This window comes from Ochlerotatus camptorhynchus, unplaced genomic scaffold, assembly GCF_037179485.1.
Source record: "Ochlerotatus camptorhynchus isolate MF236.1 unplaced genomic scaffold, CSIRO-AGI_Acam_v1.1 ptg000282l, whole genome shotgun sequence".
NCBI lineage: Eukaryota > Metazoa > Arthropoda > Insecta > Diptera > Culicidae > Ochlerotatus > Ochlerotatus camptorhynchus.
The window spans coordinates 238739-258309 of record NW_027040771.1 but is presented as its reverse complement, the minus strand read 5'-3'; the positions used below and the strand labels follow the sequence as shown (position 1 = coordinate 258309).

The following is a 19571-nucleotide window of genomic DNA, read 5'->3' as shown; positions in this document are numbered from 1 at the left end:
TCTTCTATTCATCTATCTATCCTCCTCTCTTCAATCCGTCACTTCATCTGTCATACTACTTACTACCTCATCGTCCAAATTCACTGCAGCGATGGAGGAGGGCAACGGCCAGTGTTGCCAGAACAACTGAAATAAGTCGTATATAAGTTTCTACAATTGATTTGTGACAAGCGTGCTACTAGGGTCCTCCTCTTCGGCATCGGAAAAGACGGTGGCTGCTCTGGCTGAACATTCCGCTGGTGTAAGGCCTGTACTCGAAAAAAAAAATGCACCAGACAAAAGTGTTCGCCAAAAATTTATTTTAAGTCGAATTTTTTTAGACTTTCAGGGAATGCACTAATACATATGGATTATGTTTCGGCATAATTACTTTACTCAATTTCCTTTCCATCGCTGAAAGCCCGCACCTTTCCCTTAAGACACCTCATTACATTTTGTGCAATGGTGGCGCCGACCTTTTTGGTCACTTTCATCCATTCTTTCTTCAACTCCAGCTCGTTCTTAAGCACATTGGACGATTTTCGAACTATGGCCTTTATTATGGCCCAAAATCTTTCCACCGGACGAATCTCTGGTGAATTTGGGGGGTTGGCGGTTTTTGGTACAAAAACAACGTTATTGTCTCTGTACCAATCCAACGTCGATCGCGCGCAATGGCATGATGCCAGGTCCTGCCAAAATAATGTCTCATCTCCGTGGGACCGCAGGAAGGACAACAGACGCTTCTGGAGGCACTCGGTGCGGTAAATTTCGCTGTTGATGGTACCCATTGTGATGTACGGTTTACTCAGTTTACCGCCTTGGTATATGGCCTGCCAGAGCAAGTATTTATTGGCGAATTTGTCCACTTTCTTCTTCCTTATGTCTTCCGGAATATCAAACCGTGATTTGGCAACGTAGAACTCCAGCCCCGGTATCTGCTTTGCGTCTGCCTTGATGTAGGTTTCGTCATCCATAACCACACACATCGGTTTCGTTAACCACTCTCGATACAGCTTCCTTGCGCGGAATTTGGCCACCGTGTTTTATTGATCACGTCGGTTCGGTGCCTTCACGAAGCCCAGCTCGTTTCATGGTTTGCTGAACGAGTCAGGCAGAACACTTTGCCTTCAGAGCCGCGTCGCGAATCGAAAGGTTCGGATTACGCTTGAAATAATCCAACACCTTCCGGGCCTTCACAGGGTCAGCTGTCTTCGATTTTCTTCCACTTCCAGCCCGCCGCTCGGTCGTCTGGGACTCCTTAAACGATTTTACCACCCGAGACACAGTTGTATGGGTGATTCCCAGTTGTCTTCCGATCCATCTCATGGTCGAAGTCGGATTTTCCATGACGGCGCGCAAAATTTTCCTGCGATTTTCTTCTTGTTTCGATGACATCTCAATAACCACTGAACCGATTGTTATGAAATTTTGCAGATGTAAACAATTTACTGCAAACTATTTATACCCAAATTTTCATCAATTTTTATCCACGGATAAAAAAGTTACTCACGGATAAAAATGGTGCATGGTTGGTAGCGTTGCCATCGGAGCTGGAATTGGGTGTGAATCGGTTATTGCCCCACCGGGGAGATGTTTTCTAAATCGTAAACTGCAGCGGTGGATTTTATTGGAGGGGCCACGGTTGGAATATTGCTCACCACGCTATGTTTGATGTGCTGTGATGGAATCTTCACGCTGTAGCTAACTTGCATGGTGCTAACGAGAAAGAGATCGGAGCTAGTTATTACCACTTTCAATGGGACTGCTGTTACGGTTACTGGATCAATCGAGGCTGATGGGATCGTTGCATTATAGCTGGAACTCCAGATGTTTATAAGAATAGTTGTTTGGAGAGCTTGTTTGATCAGTGACAACTGGGACTGGCTGCTGAGGAGGAAGAACAACTGCCTAAAGCTGGCAGGAACTGTAAGTTCTAGCTAGTAGTAACCTGGCACCGGCATAGGTTCTTCCATAATATTCAAGCTATTCGAAAGCCTCAGGATACACTTGGGCTTACTTTGTTTACAAACAAAACTGACGTCTAATATGAGAAGCATATTCTTAAAGGGAGTAAACGGAGTAAGCAGAGAAAAAAGTAGAAGGGTCTGTGCCTAGGGGCACGAACGGAAGCTTGACGTAGGACCACTAGTGTACGGAATAAATATAAAAGAGCATTTAGTTCTTTTAATTTATCAATTATCTATTATTTCAACTCTTTCCGTTTTTGAATTGTAGGCGTACCACATTTTTAGTAATCTTTTTCAAAGAGAAATCAAAATCACTTGCACCCCTGCTTCCAAGTTTGGTTACAAGATTACAACTCTGGAGAGCATTTTGTGTGGTCGTTGAGGGCTTGTGGTTCTGAATATGGACAAATAAGCACAGATAAATTCTATTCCAAATCTTTACTGATGTAAGCTTGATGGCCCTGAAAAGGGCCGTTTTATTGAAAAGGACATCCATGGCCACTTACGCTTGGCGTGTTTAGTGCAGGTTACAGCATCACGGACCTCATTTTCCAGGAACACCTTCAGCACACCTCATAGATCAGACCGGAGATACATTTGACACCACCACGGCGAGCCAGACGACCGATGGCGGTTATCTCGAAGAACTTTGCGATTACGCTTGGCGCCTCCTTTACCAGACCTTTTCGTCCTTTGCCACGACCAGTCAATTGTTGCTTGTTGGGTGTGAAGGAGTGGACTAGCCACCACCTTCCTACTGCTGCTATTGCTGTTCACCACGCCGTCCGAAGCGAAAATGAGCTAATGCCATACATCAGCGCTCTTTTATATCTTTTCAGGTTAAAGTAGAATGATTGGTTGCATTGGTATAACAGCTACAAAGACTCCTCCAATTATGAGTAGTTTGCTATCAAGTAGCGACACTGGCTCTTTTCCTTTTGCGTACACGGCGAATGAGAAAGAACCAAATTTGAGTTTAGTTCACTCATAATCGCTAAAAGTGCAGGAACTCAGCGATGAGTAAATTTGTCTCATGGTTTCCTGTGGAAAACCTTAAAAATCTGCCAGAAAATGAGGAAATTGACGAAAATTTTATTCAGTCTCGGAGTGGTACCAATATACTGAGTGAATCCAATCTTTACTTTTCTCAAATTCGGGAATTTTTCCCTGGAAAATCTTGGAAAAACCTGGGAAAACATGAAGCAAATTTACTCATCGCTGAGTTCCTGCACTTTATTTCTTATTTCTGAGATAACTAAACTCAAATTTGGGTCGATCTCATTCGCCGTGATATCACCTTGAAAGATATCGGCGCCGGTGGTTAGCGTGATTACCTCTCACCCCAGCAGGCCTGAGTCCAATCTCAGTCGGCGCCACCGGCATTTTCTAAGGCATAACATCTCTGATCACGCCTTCCTTCGGGAAGTGAAGCCGTTGATCCCCGGTTGAGTTGATGGGTCGATTGGTAGGGTCCAGGTGTGGGAGCTGCCTCCCTGGCGTCGGTAGCATTGGAGCTCAGTACGGAAAACAAATCTCGCGTTACTTTTCAATAGGTCCCATCTACATTGATCGATTCTCTTCATCGACACTCTCTTTCGTAAATAACTCGGCTTCACAAATGTTTCCTGCCGTCTTCGTCGAATTAGATGCTGGATTGTTGCTTCTTCCATCGAAAATATCCGACCGTGGCGATTCAAAGTTGATCAAGGTTGATCAAAATAATTTGTACCCCTGCTTCCAGTTTGATTACATGAGGACTTTGTGTGGTTGTTGGTTCTGAATATGGACAAACAGGCAGAGAAATTCTATTCCTACTCTTTACTGTAATAAGCTTGGTGGCCCCGAAAAGAGCCGTTTTGTTGCCAAAGTTGGTGATGATTTAACCTCCGAAACCAAACAGAGTGCGTCTCTGTCACTTCAAAACGTAGATGACATCCATGGCCGCTTACGCTTGGCGTGTTTAGTGTAGGTGACAGCATCACGGATCTTATTTTTCAGGAACACCTCGTAAATCAGACCGGAGATACGTCAGACACCGCCACGGCGAGCCAGACGACGGATGGTGGTTATCTCGAAGAATTTGCGTTTGGTTCTGAATAAACGATGAGTGTGCAAAATATTACGCAATTCCATCCAAATAGGGAGCGCCCGAGGATCGGAGGTGAATGCCACTTCGACTTGTTTCGTCTACTTACTAATCTCTGACGACTGTGCTGGGGAAGCAGCATATGCATGTAGGTAATTGGTGGATTTGTTAGTTAATTCGAAGCTTTTGGACAATGCTGGACATTTACCAGTTTTTCAATAGTTTCTTGTTGAAAATCAACATTCGGAAGCATTGTTGCGTAGCCATATTTCTGATCGATTGGTGATAAAGTTACTGAAATTGGACCAGGGGCAGCTGAGTCCTACGTCAAAAAAAAAACGATGACCTTTTTTTTTTTTTTTTGCTGTGATGGATAGTATCCGGAGGGAAAACAAGATAGACACCGTTTATTTCTATCCACTGGATAGGTCTATCCGGATAATTTTGAAGCCTGGTCCAGATTCAAGGTTGAATATGGCTATAATCTTATGCTCAAATAGATTTCCTGTGCTACAATTTTGCTGAAGAAAGCATGTAGCTATCATTCACTTTTGATTTTATGTAACCTATCATAGAGCATGGTCATATAGGACTACGTGGGCTCGAGAGGGTTTGAACTTTGAAATCTAAGTGCTTGGTTTTTGTCGACTGTAAATGTTGTTGACCGTGGAAAAAGAATATTCAAATTGGACGACACGTGGTTTCCAGTTTTATATCTTAATTCGAAAACCGCTAAAGAAGAAACTACGGCAACATATTTCTAATCTATCTTGTAGTTTCTCCCACAAGGGTGAGCTGAAATAGAACGCTCCTTGTGTTACCACTCAAACAGGATCAAGTTTTCCCGTGTTAAACTTTCCCGCATCATAGTCATGTGTCTACTTCTGGAATGCACACTGCATGTTCCCGTACACCTTTGGCGCGCTCGAACGATGTTTATTATGATCCTCGACCCATCATCTTCATCGTCACCGTGTCGTCGTTTTCGTTCGAGTGAAAACAACCGCACTTATGCTACTGTTAACTGGCGCGGTTGCAGTTTGCAAGAAGCAATTTTCCCGCCTTCATAGCTAGTGTGGCACGCGTGATTCCTACTCCAGACTGCAGCAGACTATGGGTATAGAGTAGAGTACCATACGAGGACCGCCAACGCAGGACGACTTGTACGAGCGTATGAACATCATCGTACGCCACCGCCGGAGTACACCACGAACGGACGGACGTTTGTTCGAAGGCGGTGATATTTCATTCATCGTGTAGCAAAACATAAACAGGAGTCGAGTAGCTCTAGACACAGTTTGTGTTCTTGGCGGTCTGGTAGTTTGTTATGGTACGGAAAAACTGGCGGGAACAGACTTTTCCCGCTATTTTCTTCCAAACGATGGCGCATAACCGTCAGTCTAATGACAATGAAAAGGAGAAGAAATGTCGTTTATTTTGCGTTGCAGACTAAATTGCGTTGTTTATTAGCTTGTTTGCATTGAAGGGGTAACAGTTTGGTCCGGAATATGAGCTGGTTCAGAGTGTCCGAGCGCCTGATGAGCTGCGGAATTTTCTAATAAATTCTAGTGAAGAGTAAATTTGTCATATCTCCCGAGATTGCTCAGATAGGTTTACTCCAGACGATGTGTTGATATGCGAAACTAATTAAAATTAATCATGTTAGACGCAAACTGGAAGGGAAACTACATGGAATCTACGCCGCTGAATTCTCCTGTTAGAGGAATGCAGGTGATATGAAAACAACAGGTAATAATGATTCTAAATAAAGTCAAATTTCTGCAGAATCTTTACCAGCGTTCTTTTACTTTTGCGGAAACAAATGAGCAAATGCAAATGATTGAGATTTTACTTCTCGAATTTCTTGTTGTACTCGTCTTGACGATCTGCAAAGCAACAAACACTTCCCTGAATTGATAATAATCGTAAACCGTTTACAAAACAATCCAACAATCACCATTTCGCAACCATCAACGAGCGTCGTAAAACGCCCATGAGCTCGAACCCCAACCGAACGTTCGAACTCGGGAGGGTGGTACTTGATAATCGCGGTCTTCTGAGCTCAAGGCTAATGTTTTCCCCTCCCCACTGGCTGCGGCGATCGTAAAACACAAAATGGCGTCTGCGGTGAGGTTCTGCTGCTATATGCTATTCAAAAACACCAACAATTTTAGCACACTAACCTGTTCCGTTACTTCCAAACCATAAAGCGACCAGATCGTCACTCGGCGACGGATGATAATTACCATACAAATATGGACTCGGATAATCGAAAAGCAGTCGCTTGGACGGTGATTCGCCTGGAATTGAAAAACACAAACAAGGGGGAAAAAGTTGAATAATGTCGAATACACTGTTGTTGCGTTGCAGAGAAGTATATGACGACGATGACAAAAAGTATCACTTTTCTGCCAGGCGATTTGGGATGACGTGTGGTTCTATTCTTGGCAGCCCCGGTCATGACAGAGTAAGTTGAGACTTCCGCTGGCCGTGCTTTCCGAGGTCCATGAGTGTAAGTGTGTAACGACCAAAAGGATTTGTGAAATTGGACAGGTTTTGGCATTGAGTTGATTGACCAAAGAGATTCAACCGTCGAGATGGCGTCGGCTGTCTTTGGGAAGTTTGGTGGAAAGCAACAGTTGAAGCCGTAGCTCGCCGTGCTTGGTTGGCAGCTGTTTTCCTAAATAAGAAACAAGATGGCGTGGGGGTTTCTTCATAACGATTTTTTTTTTCGAGAATCCATTTGTTTTGCTATTTAAGGAAGTGGATGGAATATTGTGGCACTAATTTAATGTGACCGTCGTCGGTCGTTGTTTGGCCAGCTTGGAGCTTGGACTTGGCTGAAGATTGTATTTTTTCTGCCTGCCTAAACAGATTTGAATTCGCTGTAAAGTTATTTTTCGGTCTAAAAGTACCCGGGAATGATGATTGATTGCTTGCTCATTTGGAAGGATTTTTATTCCGGGCTATAAAGGAGTCAATTAACAGAACACGCTTTGTTTGGACATTGCTTTGAGGGTCGATGACTCAGGTTAATGCTAAAGCGAGTAATGGTCAACAAAATGTTTTCGAAGTTTCCAAACTTCTTAATTCTGTTGAACCAGGATATAAATAAATAGAAAAACGTAACTTACAAAATATCATATTAATTGGAATATTATTAATAAATCTCTAACAAAACAACACACAGGGCTGGTAGTGATCACTGCTGTCAGAAATAGTGATTTTAGTGACCATGTTGAATAAATAAGTGACCAAATAGTGACTTATAGTTGTAAAAATAGTGACTAAAAAGTGACCTAAGAGAAGGCGCATCAAATAAATGTGTGATGTTTCAGACTTATTCAACTATTATCTCATAAACACTTATGTACGATATGAACCTTTAAAACGAAAGATTCAATAGAAAGTGTATAACCAAACACACGGTATTAGTCACGATGTCTACTAACTTCAAAAATCTGGAAAAACGGGAATACTCAGAAAAAATTTGTTTCCTTAAAATACCTAGAAGTCTCAAAGAATTTAAAAAATTTCTTACTAATAATGAATTTTAAAATACAGCCATTTAATTTTTAACGTTATTTTCATTCACACTTTGAATTTTAAAGATTCACAGTGAATTAATCTTCAGTAAGAAATAAATTTTAAAAAATATATATATTTTTTGGTTTCTGAAGACTAAATAATTAATATACTGTCCTTCTGTGAAGTTTCCGAAGTTTTTCTCCATTTATTGAACTTTTATGCTCCCTCAATTGTCATGGAATTAGAACGAAATAATTAATATAGTTCTATGATTTTCACTGAAGTTCTCAAGATTTTTCTGAAGTTCATAAAACTTTCCCTTAAATTATTGGCACTAATTTAAAACTTCTTCAATCGTCTAAACTTTCCTGGTGCCTAAACGATTACTGAATTTCTTAAAAGTTCTCTAGACTACCCTGAAGTTATCAGTAGTTTTAAGAACCAGCAACTTTACTGAATATAATGAGTTTTCCTTGAAGTTTCGAAAATGTAACTCAAGTATTATAACAAATTTCAACACTCGCTTTTCACTGAACTTATCTATGCTCACCTGAAATTCTCTAAATTTGTTTAATAATTCAGAATTTTTTTTATACATATATAAGTCGCTGCAAATTTGCTTAAGTTAATGGGATTATTCTGAAACCTTCTGATCGTCCTCGAAGTACTCGGAGCTTCGCTGAATATCATTAAACTATATAAAAATATCTAAATTTAGTTCTCTGGAATTTCTTAAACATATCGCTGCCATGCTAAAAGTTCTCGCTTTTTGTTATTAATGTAACTTCGTTGATGTTCTCTTATCAAGTTAGCTTAATTTCCGCATAACACCCTTAAAATACTCTCACGTTTTCCGGATGTTCATAAAACTTCCATGATTTCTCTCGGAGCTTTGCTGAAGTTTTTGGAAATTCACTGAGTTTCTCTTTTATTCTCTGACCTGCCTTGATGTTATCGAAGCTTCTAAAGGGTGATACGGTCAAAATTTGGTCAATATCAACTTGACGTATTTCTTTCAATTTTGCATTTAAAAAACCTGAACACCCCTCATTTTGAAGGTGTGTGTGTGTAGAATGTTGCTCCTATTTTGATTTTGGAATTCACTCTTCAGTTGTCAAAATGCCGTCCAAGCAAGAAGAGCAGCGTATCAAAATTTTGCTCGCGCATCGCGAAAATCCGAGCTACTCGCACGCAAAGTTGGCAAATCGCTAAAAGTTGCCAAATCAACCGTTACAAATGTAATTAAAGTGTTTGGGGAACGTTTGTCGACAGCCAGGAAGTCTGGATCGAGGGGAAATCGAAAACCGGAAGCCGCTGAGACGACAAAGAGAGTTGCCGGTAGTTTCAAGCGAAACCCTAACCTCTCTCTCCGAGATGCCGCAAATAAGCTGGGTGTATCGTCTACAACCGTGCATCGAGCCAAAAAACGAGCCGGACTATCGACTTACAAGAAGGTACTGACTCCAAATCGCGATGATAAACAAAATACGACGGCCAAAGCGCGATCCCGGAGGCTGTACATGACGATGCTGACGAAGTTTGACTGCGTGGTAATGGACGACGAAACCTACGTCAAAGCCGACTACAAGCAGCTTCCGGGACAGGAGTTTTATACGGCAAAAGGAAGGGGAAAGGTAGCAGATGTTTTCAAGCACATGAAACTGTCAAAGTTCGCAAAGAAATATCTGGTTTGGCAAGCCATCTGTACCTGTGGCTTGAAAAGCAGCATTTTCATAGCTTCCGGGACTGCCAACCACGAAATTTACGTGAAAGAGTGTTTGAATAAACGTCTGCTGCCTTTCCTGAAGAAACACGGTTGTTCCGTACTGTTTTGGCCGGATTTGGCATCTTGCCATTACGGTAAAAAAGGCCATGGAGTGGTACGCCGCCAACAACGTGCAGGTGGTTCCCAAGGACAAGAACCCTCCCAACATGCCAGAGCTCCGCCCAATTGAGAAATACTGGGCTATTGTCAAGCGGAACCTAAAGAAGACCAAAAAACTGCTAAGGGCGAGCAGCAGTTCAAAGCAAACTGGCTTTCTGCGGCGAAGAAGGTGGACAAGGTGGCTGTACAAAATCTGATGGCAGGGGTCAAGCGTAAGGCCCGGCAATTCGGATTTGGAAAAGCGGAAGCCTAACTGAATATTTTTCCTGAATTTTATACTAATTGAACTTGAAAAAGAAATTTAATTTGATTTTTTAAATAAACGATTTCACCGATTTACACGCGTTTTCCCTTGACCAAATTTTGACCGTATCACCCTTTATAAAGCTCTTTGTTCTATTGAAGATCTCGGTTCTGCTCGAAAATAAATAGAATTCCCGTAAACACCTTCAAATTTCCCTGAAATTCTCTGAACTTCTGTGAACTTTCTGAAATATTTCTAAAGTTTTCACAAACTCTCTGAAGGTCTGTGTACTTCCCTGAAATTCGCGGAACATCTTAAGGGTTCTCGATTTGTTTTTCAGCACATCATGGAACTATCTTGAATTTGTATAAATTTACGATTATAGATTTTTAATCTATCTAGCTTTTCTAAGGTGCTTAGAACTTCTTAAACATTTGCACAATACCCCTAAAGTTTTCTAAATTTCTCAAGTTCGCTTGACACCTCTGAAATTTTCTGAAATTCTAGGAACTTCATAAAAGTTCCTGAAAAGTCTCGGATGCTAAAAGAACCGCTTTGAGGTTCTTACAGCTTCCAGTAAGTTTCCCATATTTTCAGCTCCCCTTATGTTCTTGCAGTTTGTTTATAGAGCTTAACTGAAATTCTCAGCATTTCCATTCATTCCTCAGAACTTCTCCAAGGTTCCTACAATTGTTGTAAAGTTAATGGGACTGCAATGAAGATCTCTAATCAATCATAAAGTTAATTACGAACCTAACATAAATCATTTATTTTTTTACTTAATTCAGGCACTTTGAATATTTTCAATATCTTGAGCTTGTACATGGAATACGAAACTTCAAGACATTGAATATTTTTAGATTTTGGACTTACTTACTTGGAGAACTCAGGTGATTTTATCCAGAAAAATAAGTAGACATCCTGTATATAGAGATAGACGATTAAACGACACAACGCAAAGAATAATCAATCTTGAAATAAATTCACGCTTAAAAAGTGAAGCCACTATAAGTCACTATTTATTACAAGAAAAAGTAACTTTAGTGACTTGGCATTGAAAAAAAAGAGGATTTTTAGTGACTGACTTGAAAAAATGACTCGCTACCAGCCTTGGTAACACATGACACATTTATATAATCACATCAGAGCGTTAGTACTTAATTATACAATTAAGCATACTTACATACTTACATACTTATTAAACACGATTGTTTAGAGATTAATCATTAATCAATAATCTCAATCGTATGCCTCACATAATTTATGAATGATTAATTAATCAGAATCATTGGAAATGATCTAATCAATAAGCAGATTGGAGATGATATGATCCATATCAGGTTTGGAGATCATAGAACGATCATGAATTCATTCCAGGTCCACTGGAATCGGTTCTAGAACACATTTTCTGGAGAAAAACTTTCATGTGGTAAGCAAATAATGCTCATCTTAGGTTTTTTAGAGAGTCATATTACCGTTTGCGGATCTCGGATCAGCTCCTTCAGAATCAGTTCTTAAAACGTAATTTTTTACACGAATTTGTTCACGACTCCGAAAAGGTCGGTAAAAAGGGAATGTACTAAGAACAGCAGGTGGCGAAAACGGCATATGCCCCCAAAATAAATGCTGAGCGGCGGAAAATTTGCTTAATGTTCCTTGAACATCTTCAAACTTTACTTTCCAAGATCTCTCAATTCAACCAAGAAGGACATTCACGACTCTCTCCATACTTCAGGAAAGATTTTGAACCTGTTCTATGATTTTTTCAAAACATATGGACAAAACAAAGCTCCCAAAACTTCCCAAATCAAACCCTGAAATTTTAAGATGCTGGTCCCCGGTCCATGAGTCGATTAATTGATACATAGTTAAGGTAGGTAGGGTGAATTTGACTGATTTTCTCGATAAGAATTTTTGTGGCTTCCCAGCTTCCCGAACCTTAATCCCCTGGACTTTTATGTATGATCGTACATGCTGGCCAAGCAGAGCGAACATCAAGTGAGCACTATGGACCAATTGACTTTTGAGAAACGTCTCAAGCTCGTCATACAGCACAAAGAGGGGGCGCTCCCAGCTAATATCTCGTAAAGGTTCTTAATAAACATTGCTTCTATAAAAATTGACTCAGAAGAGAATATCTTGTATTTTCATTGTTTAACAAATTTTGAAAGTGTATTCGAACTTATTGAGCACCCTGTATCTAAAAATGAATTTCTGTTTGTCTGTATGTCTGACCCTCGGAAACGCCTGAACCCATCTTCGTAAAAATTTGTGTGCAGGGGTTTTTGGGCAGGGAAAGGTTATTATGATGGTTTGAGCCCCTCCCCCTCCCTGAAATTTCTGCATAACTCGAGAACTAATCAAGCAAATGGAACCAAATTTGGCATATGGAGGGCCCCTTAGATAAGAGGGGGGGGGGGGCTACGTACAATATAGCATGCTTTTTTTTAATTAGCGCATAAACTCAATCTAATGTTCAATCCCGAGCAGAACGGGTTCACTCAGCTAGTATAATATAAATTTCGTGATTATTGGATAAGATTTTACGTTGAGCTGACTGATTTTGATGATTTGTTTGTTCAAAAACTAAACATTTAAGGCTCACTTAAAATATCTGTTACACATTCAGTTTTGAACAAATTTGATCCCAACAGGTTTTATTTTTAATGCGCGTAAAAAATTATAATAAAATTCTGTTTTGTAAATGAATAATGCACAACATACTGAAATAGTTCGAAAAGGTCACGTGCTACATATTCTATGTTTTTTTTTTCCTTTGGTTTGTTTTTTTCCGTCGATCTTGTTTTCCGTGATGAGCACCAATGCTACCGACGTGCCAGGAAGGCAGCTCCCACACCTGGACCCTACATATCGACCCATCAACTCATGAACCGGGGACCAACGGCTTTACTTCCCATCCGAAGGAAGGCGTGATCAGAGATGTTATGCCTCAGAACATCCCGGCGGCGCCGACTGGGATTGAACCCAGGCCTGCTGGGGTGAGAGGTAATCACGCTTACCACTACACCACCGGTGCCGTTCTATATCCTATGTGAAATCATCTTTATTTTTCGAGTTTAAGGATCCCAGTTTGCTCCGTTGAGCTATTCAGTCTGAAGATTAACTATTGCTCCCATTTTATCATTTTTCAACCGATGTTGATAAAACAGCTTTCAATCTATCGGGAATTGATTCTAGTTTTTGATTTTGTTAAGGTTATGGGTAATTTTTGTTCTACATGAAAAATATTTAAAAATATCTTGTCATTCTAAACAATAGTTTTAAGCCCTCGTATTTCTTATATATGATTAATACTCAGCTAGGATTCTTATCAAAAATTACAAAATGATAAAATTGAACCAATTCCTGAACGATCGGAAGCTGTTGTATCTAAATCGGTCAAAAACGAATGAAATGGGAGTAAAATCATTTTTTTTTAGGCAGAAAAGCATAGCAACGAATGTGTTGAGAAAAAAAAATCAATTACCGCTATAGAGGAATACGGTGATTAGTATATCAACATAATCACTTCTTATGTTCCAGGAGTTGGAAAGGGTTGCATTAATTTAGTAGCTAAGTAAAAGTAGTAAGAGTTGTTTGGTTGATTATTTCATGGGTAGTACCTGTTTGGATTTACAGGTAAATTATTTAAGATAATTTCGATGGAACTAAATTTATTTCAATCACCAACAATGGTATTCTTTATATTGCGTAACACAGAGTCATTATTCTTATAACATTAATTATCATCCTATAGTGGAAACAACAATCCTGAACATTTCGGTTAGGGACTGTTCACAAACTACGTTGAAATTTGTTTAAAGATGCATGAAATTTTTAAATTTTACAGATAAAAATTCTTGCCTTGATGATTTTTCATTTAAAATAAGTACTGTCTGATTATACTCAATATCCGAGTAAAACATCTCAGAAATGGTTAATATGAGTTCTAACGAAATAACACTGATTATTTATTATTTGTTTGGCTATGTTTGCGTTGTCTTGCAAAATGAATTTGCATCATAAATTAACAAAAAATATCATGAATTAATATCGCTTAACAAAAAATCAATCAATTGGTTTTTAGGAAGAGGGATACGATCACACAAGGAGGATTGGTTTACATTTTTTATGACTTCCGACGTCAACAATAGAATAAGCATCTCAAAATTGACTAAACATGTGATTTTCAGCCAGATTCTGAGCGTCGGTAGCATTGATACTCAGTATGGGGGCCCGCAGGTTGCCTTAGTCGATTCACCTTGCCCGCTGCGCGCCCAAAGTCGGTACGATTCCCTGCCATAATGCGTCTTTGAATTTCTCTGCTGGTATCATTTTCGGCGGTCACCAGTAACCCAAATACACGAACTCATCGACCATCTCGATTTCGTCGCCGTCAATCTGAACTCGGGGTGGGAGGCTAACATTGTCTTCCCTAGAACCTCTTCCTTTTATGTATTTTGTCTTCGATGCGTTGATGGCAAGTCCAATCCGTCTAGCTTCAGCCTTCAGTCTGATGTACGTTTCCGCCATCGTCTCAAAGTTCCGTGCCATGGTGTCAATGTCATCGGCAAAGCCAAGAAGCTGGATGGACTTCCTGAAGATCGTGCCACTCGTGTCTATCCCAGCTCTTCTGATCACACCTTCTAACGTGATGTTGAATAGCAGACACGAAAGGCCATCACCTTGCCGTAACCCCCTTGGACATTCAAAGGGACTCGAGAGTGTTCCCGATACTCGAACAACGCACATCACTCGATCCATCGTCGCCTTGACCGATCGCGTCAGTTTATCCGGAAATCCGTACTCGTGCATAATCTGCCAAAGCTGATCTCGATCGATTGTGTCGTATGTGGATTTGAAATCGATGAACAAATGATGTGTGGGCACGTAGTATTCGCGGCATTTCTGTAAAACCTGCCCAATCGTGAAAATTCGGTCCGTGGTAGCGCGGGCACCCATGAATCCCGCCTGGTATTGCCTCACGAACTCTCTTGCAAATGGTGACAGGCGGCGGCTCAGCAGTGTGATCGCGCGGTAGTTGCAGCAATCCAATTTGTCGCCCTTTTTGTAGATTGGGCATACGACACCTTCCATCCACTCCTCAGGTAATATCTCCTCCTCCCAAATCTTGGCAATTTCCCAGTGCAGCGCTCTACCCAGTGCTTCACCACCGTATTTTAATAACTCACTTGGTAGTTGATCTACACCAGTTGTTTTGTTGTTTTTCATCCGACCGATCTCCTCCTCAACTTCTTGAAGATCAGGAGCCGGTAGCCTGTCGTCTTCTGCGCGTGCTCCAAGGTCTGTTGCCGTGCCACCTTCGTTTTCTGCTGCTTCACTGTTGAGGTGCTCGTCATAGTACTGCTTCCACCTCTCAATCACCTCACAGTCGTTCGTAAGAAGGTTACCGTCAACTTATTCCCACTGTGATCAATAATATTTCAATTAAAATATAATTGAAGTTTTAGGTATTTCCGAAAACTCGAAACATTATTTGCGGATCTCAGAAATAGCAAGGTTTAGTTTTGGTGAAAGTCACTTAAATATCAAAGTAATAGGTCCATTGGCATTTCTGAAACTTAGTATTTTTTCGGATCTCAGGAACAGGAACCATTCTATTTCTACATCTGGTTCTGTACTGAGCAAAGTCAGTTCTTCATATAAGTGATAAAAACCCAATTTTTTTATTTCCTTGACTATAAAAACCAAAAATATCACCTCAAATATATATTAACCTGCCAATTATATTAACTGGCATCTCTGGAAACACGGACCAATATTTTCGGATCTCAGGAATGGTCATAGGAACTACATGCATGGTTCGGTACTGGGGTGTCAGGAAAGGCCGGTTCTTCATTTAAATTGATGAAAACCACAATTTTAAAATTTCCACGGGCTGACACCACAGATATTTCATCTCACATATCATTGACGTAGGTCGGAATTTCAGAATCTCTCAAAAATATTTCCGGATCTATGGAATGGTCATAGTAACCATGGTATGTAAGGTTCTTCACTGGAGAAGTTCAGTTGTCCATGTAAATAATGCAAGTTTAAATCACTGATATGCCATTCCGAAATTTAATTAATTTATCTAGTAATGAAGTATAAGCTGCGCCGGTGGTCTAGTGGTAAGCGTGATTGCCTCTCACCCCAGCAGGCCTGGGTTCAATCCCTGTCGGCGCCGTCGGGATGTTCTGAGGCATAACATCTCTGATCACGCCTTCCTTCGGATGGGAAGTAAAGCCGTTCGTCCCCGGTTCATGAGTTGATGGGTCGATAGGTAGGGTCCAGGTGTGGGAGCTGCCTCCCTGACATCGGTAGCATTGGTGCTCAGCACGGAAAACAAGATCGACGGAAAACAAATCAAGGAGAAAAAAAAAGAGGATGCACTTCAATCATCTCGAAAATCTCATGTAATTTCTATGGCCACAAAAATAAACAAATGCAGTAAAAGCAGCGTAATGGCAGTTGTATTATTGTAGTTGTGTCACTGTATTAATGATAATTTTGTCCTTTTTGGCAAGTAATATTACACCATATTTTCGACACGATTGAAGTACATCCACTTTGATGTGATATTAAAATATTTTTTTTGCTGTGTAGATTTGGGTCTAGTTGTCCGATTTTTGTTCCTCATACACCATTTGATGAGTAATTAGAAGATTTTTTTTATCGACAATCTGCACTTGTCACGTGGAAAGCTGGCTACGTTGAGGCTGTAGGAGCCACCAAAAGTCAAACAAAGTTCCTCCAGAATAACTACCTACCATGCAAAATAATGTGGCCCTATTTCAAGCGGGAAAAGTTACCAAACATTATAGTTGAATATGCCGTTTACGTAAGACTACGTAAAACATGAGGAGAAGGATATCCAGAATCCTATAAATTTTATTAGTCAATTCTAGATAGAGCTGGAATTAGGGCGTAACAGCTTTTGTAAACAATGATTTCTAGAAAATTAAGGCTTGCCAACTCAACAACACCATCGGGTAGGAGAAGGCTTCCCCTACCCGACAGTTATGTTGGTTTGCGTAGGCGTGCCTTGAGTTCCTAGAAATCATCGATAGAAGTCATTGTTTACAAAGGCTGTTACGCCCTAATTCCAGCTCTATCTAGAATTGCCGGGGGTTCTCTCAGCACACAACACATTTATAGGAAGGATATGAGAGTTCTGATGACTTGCCACCGAGGTATACATGAGTCATGGATAAAGAGCAGCAAGCTTGCTCCCTAGGAGCCGAGTACCTATCATGCACATTAGACTGATGCAAAATTTGAAATTTTCGCTCCACAGTGCTTAAACGGTTCCAAATCGGGTCCTGGTTAGCCTCCCAAAATTTGAACTACTTTAGACAGAAACTGCCTTGGCACAAACCATTTCAAGTTTATATGGGAATTACTATGGGAAAACTTATGTTTTTGTTCATTTCTATCTAACAATTCACCACATCACTATGCTTTCAAAAATCATACCAGTGATTGTAGAAAATTTTCTCAGCTACAACTTTGGTGAAAATCACTTTTCAATCAAAAGTAAGGAACAAAAGTTATTAATGATTCAAGCCACTGATGTCTTATAATTATGCTCATTCAACTGTTCAGCAGGCAACATTGGTATTTCTGGTGCGAAGAATAGAACACAAATATCATGGCTACTATGTCACACTGCAGAATACAGTGTTGCCCACAGAACAGCTGCTTGATCATGCCATAAGATTATCAATCTCTTAAAGAATTAATAACATTTTGATTTGACATTCGACTGAAAAACGATGTTCCGCAAAGTTGTAGCTTAGAAAATTTCCCGTAAGAATAATTATTGCAATTTTCGAAAAAGCAATATGGAAAATGTGTAGAAGACAATGAACAGAAAGTTTGGTTTTCCCATAGTAATTTCCCTATAAACTTCGAATAGTTTGTGCCAAGTCAGTTTCTTTCCAAATGAGTTTAAATTTTGGGAGGCTTATCAGGACCTGATTTGAAACCGTTTGAGCACTGTGGAGCGAAAATTTCAAATTTTGCATAGACCTGTGCGCCGATCAAAATATTTTCGGCGGGGGCGTGATATGTTGTTTTCTGCCGGCGGCGGTGGCGTGGCGGCGTCACGCCGTTTGCTTTCGGCGGCGGCGGCGTGGCGGCGTTGGTCGGCGTGAGTTTATTTTTAATGATTTAGAAAAAAATACTTTACAAACCAACCGCACATGGACACAAAATTCTACCCACATTTGAGTTCAGATTACTCAAAATCGCTAAAACGTAGGTCACTCATAGTATGAGGTAATTTTCCGACTCTTTCCCGGGAAAACTTCTCGACTATGGGGAAAATTTAAGAAAATTATACACAGGTTAGAAGTGCACTAGTAGACAGACAAAAACCACAATCAGTTTGCCTCGTATTCGAGAAGTTTTCTTCGGAATAGCTTCGAAAAATTGACTCATTCTATGAGTGACCTACGTTTTCGCGAATTTGATTAACCTGAACTCAAATATGAGTAATTCTTACTCAATTTTGAGCATTACTTTGGCCGTGCATGCGGAATTTGTTTAGAAAAGTATGTCAAGTGCTTGTTAAAATTACAGGGGGTGGAGTCATATGGCAAAGTGTTACAACCCTTTTATTAAGTATAAGAAAAGTACGTATGCAGGGGTGGATAGTATATAAAAGCAATCTGTTGCATTACGTAACAGCCACTGCTTACTGCAAAACTCTATTTTTGCAAATGCTGCTATTTTCATGAATGAAGATTGACGTCTTGCAGATACGGTCAGTCCAGCTATGTTGAAAACTCATTCACTAGGCGTGCTGGTGGTGGGCACACACAATACCTTGATGCGAACCAAGGGTACCAACCAAGGATACTTACTTACACCATCGAAGGTGCAAAGGGCCAACGCGAAAGACTTCCATCCTGGGCGGCTGCTTGCTTTTGTCTTGACCTGGGCCCAGGTCAGATTCCTATCGACTTGCTTTATTTCTTTATTGAGGCTCCACCGCCATGAGCCCCTGGGTCTGCCTCTGCTGCGATGTCCTGGTGGATTCCAATCCAGCGCTTGCTTTCAGATTTCGTGTCCGCCCCGTTGAAGTGTGTGGCCGATCCACCTTCACTTTCGCTCTCGAATTTCTGTTGCTATCGGCTTCAGATGACATCGAGGATGGAGCTCACTACCGTGAAGTTGGAAGGGTTGCCCGTGTTGACATCCAACGATTTAGTCTTGTTGACGTTGATGGTGAGACCTGCCGCAGAGGAGCGTTCGCCTAGGTCATTGAGCTTACTCTGCATATCAAAGCACTATTGTGATCATCAGCCAAATCAAAGTCGTACAGATGCTCCATGATGATAGGCTGCCAAAGCAGCCCACGGTTCGGTACACGGTCAATTGCACCCACCATGATCTCGTCGATTACGATGAGGAACAGTAGCGGTGATAGTATACATCCTTCTCAAGTAACATTTAACGTTTTATGAAATACTACAAGGCTACCATAAAACAACATTCATTAAACCCTGGTCAAGACAGATTTGCCTTTATTTCATCCACCAAAACCTCGTTAAGTCTATAATCTAGTTGGCCCACCTCGAAAAAGGTTTTGAAGGGCATATTTTCGAGACACTTCAAGATTGATTGGCTGCAAAAAGGTTATACGGCGGAAGCATTGAAAACCATTTTAAATCCTTATTAAAACTACAATAAAAGCCATTTGGCATCAATATTTGTGTCATTTGCGTTTGACGCTTGCTAACAAGGGATACATAAATATCATCAGATCTTGCCAAATTCATTGTTCAAAAATGAATCTTTCAAAAATCTTCTTAAATTTCCTCATCTAATGCGAAAGAATTTCCAAAATTATCAAAGTAGTTCTCATTTTAT

At 40.5% G+C, this 19571-nt stretch overlaps 1 protein-coding gene across 1 annotated transcript in view; it reads right to left on the bottom strand.

The window, feature by feature from the left end:
* sr (stripe) overlaps positions 1-19571 on the bottom strand; it is a 322818-nt gene that overhangs the window by 264605 nt on the left and 38642 nt on the right. The window contains exon 3 of the mRNA XM_065228095.1: positions 6219-6335. Coding sequence (XP_065084167.1) covers positions 6219-6335 — 117 coding nt within the window. The remainder of the gene's footprint in view (positions 1-6218; positions 6336-19571) is intronic.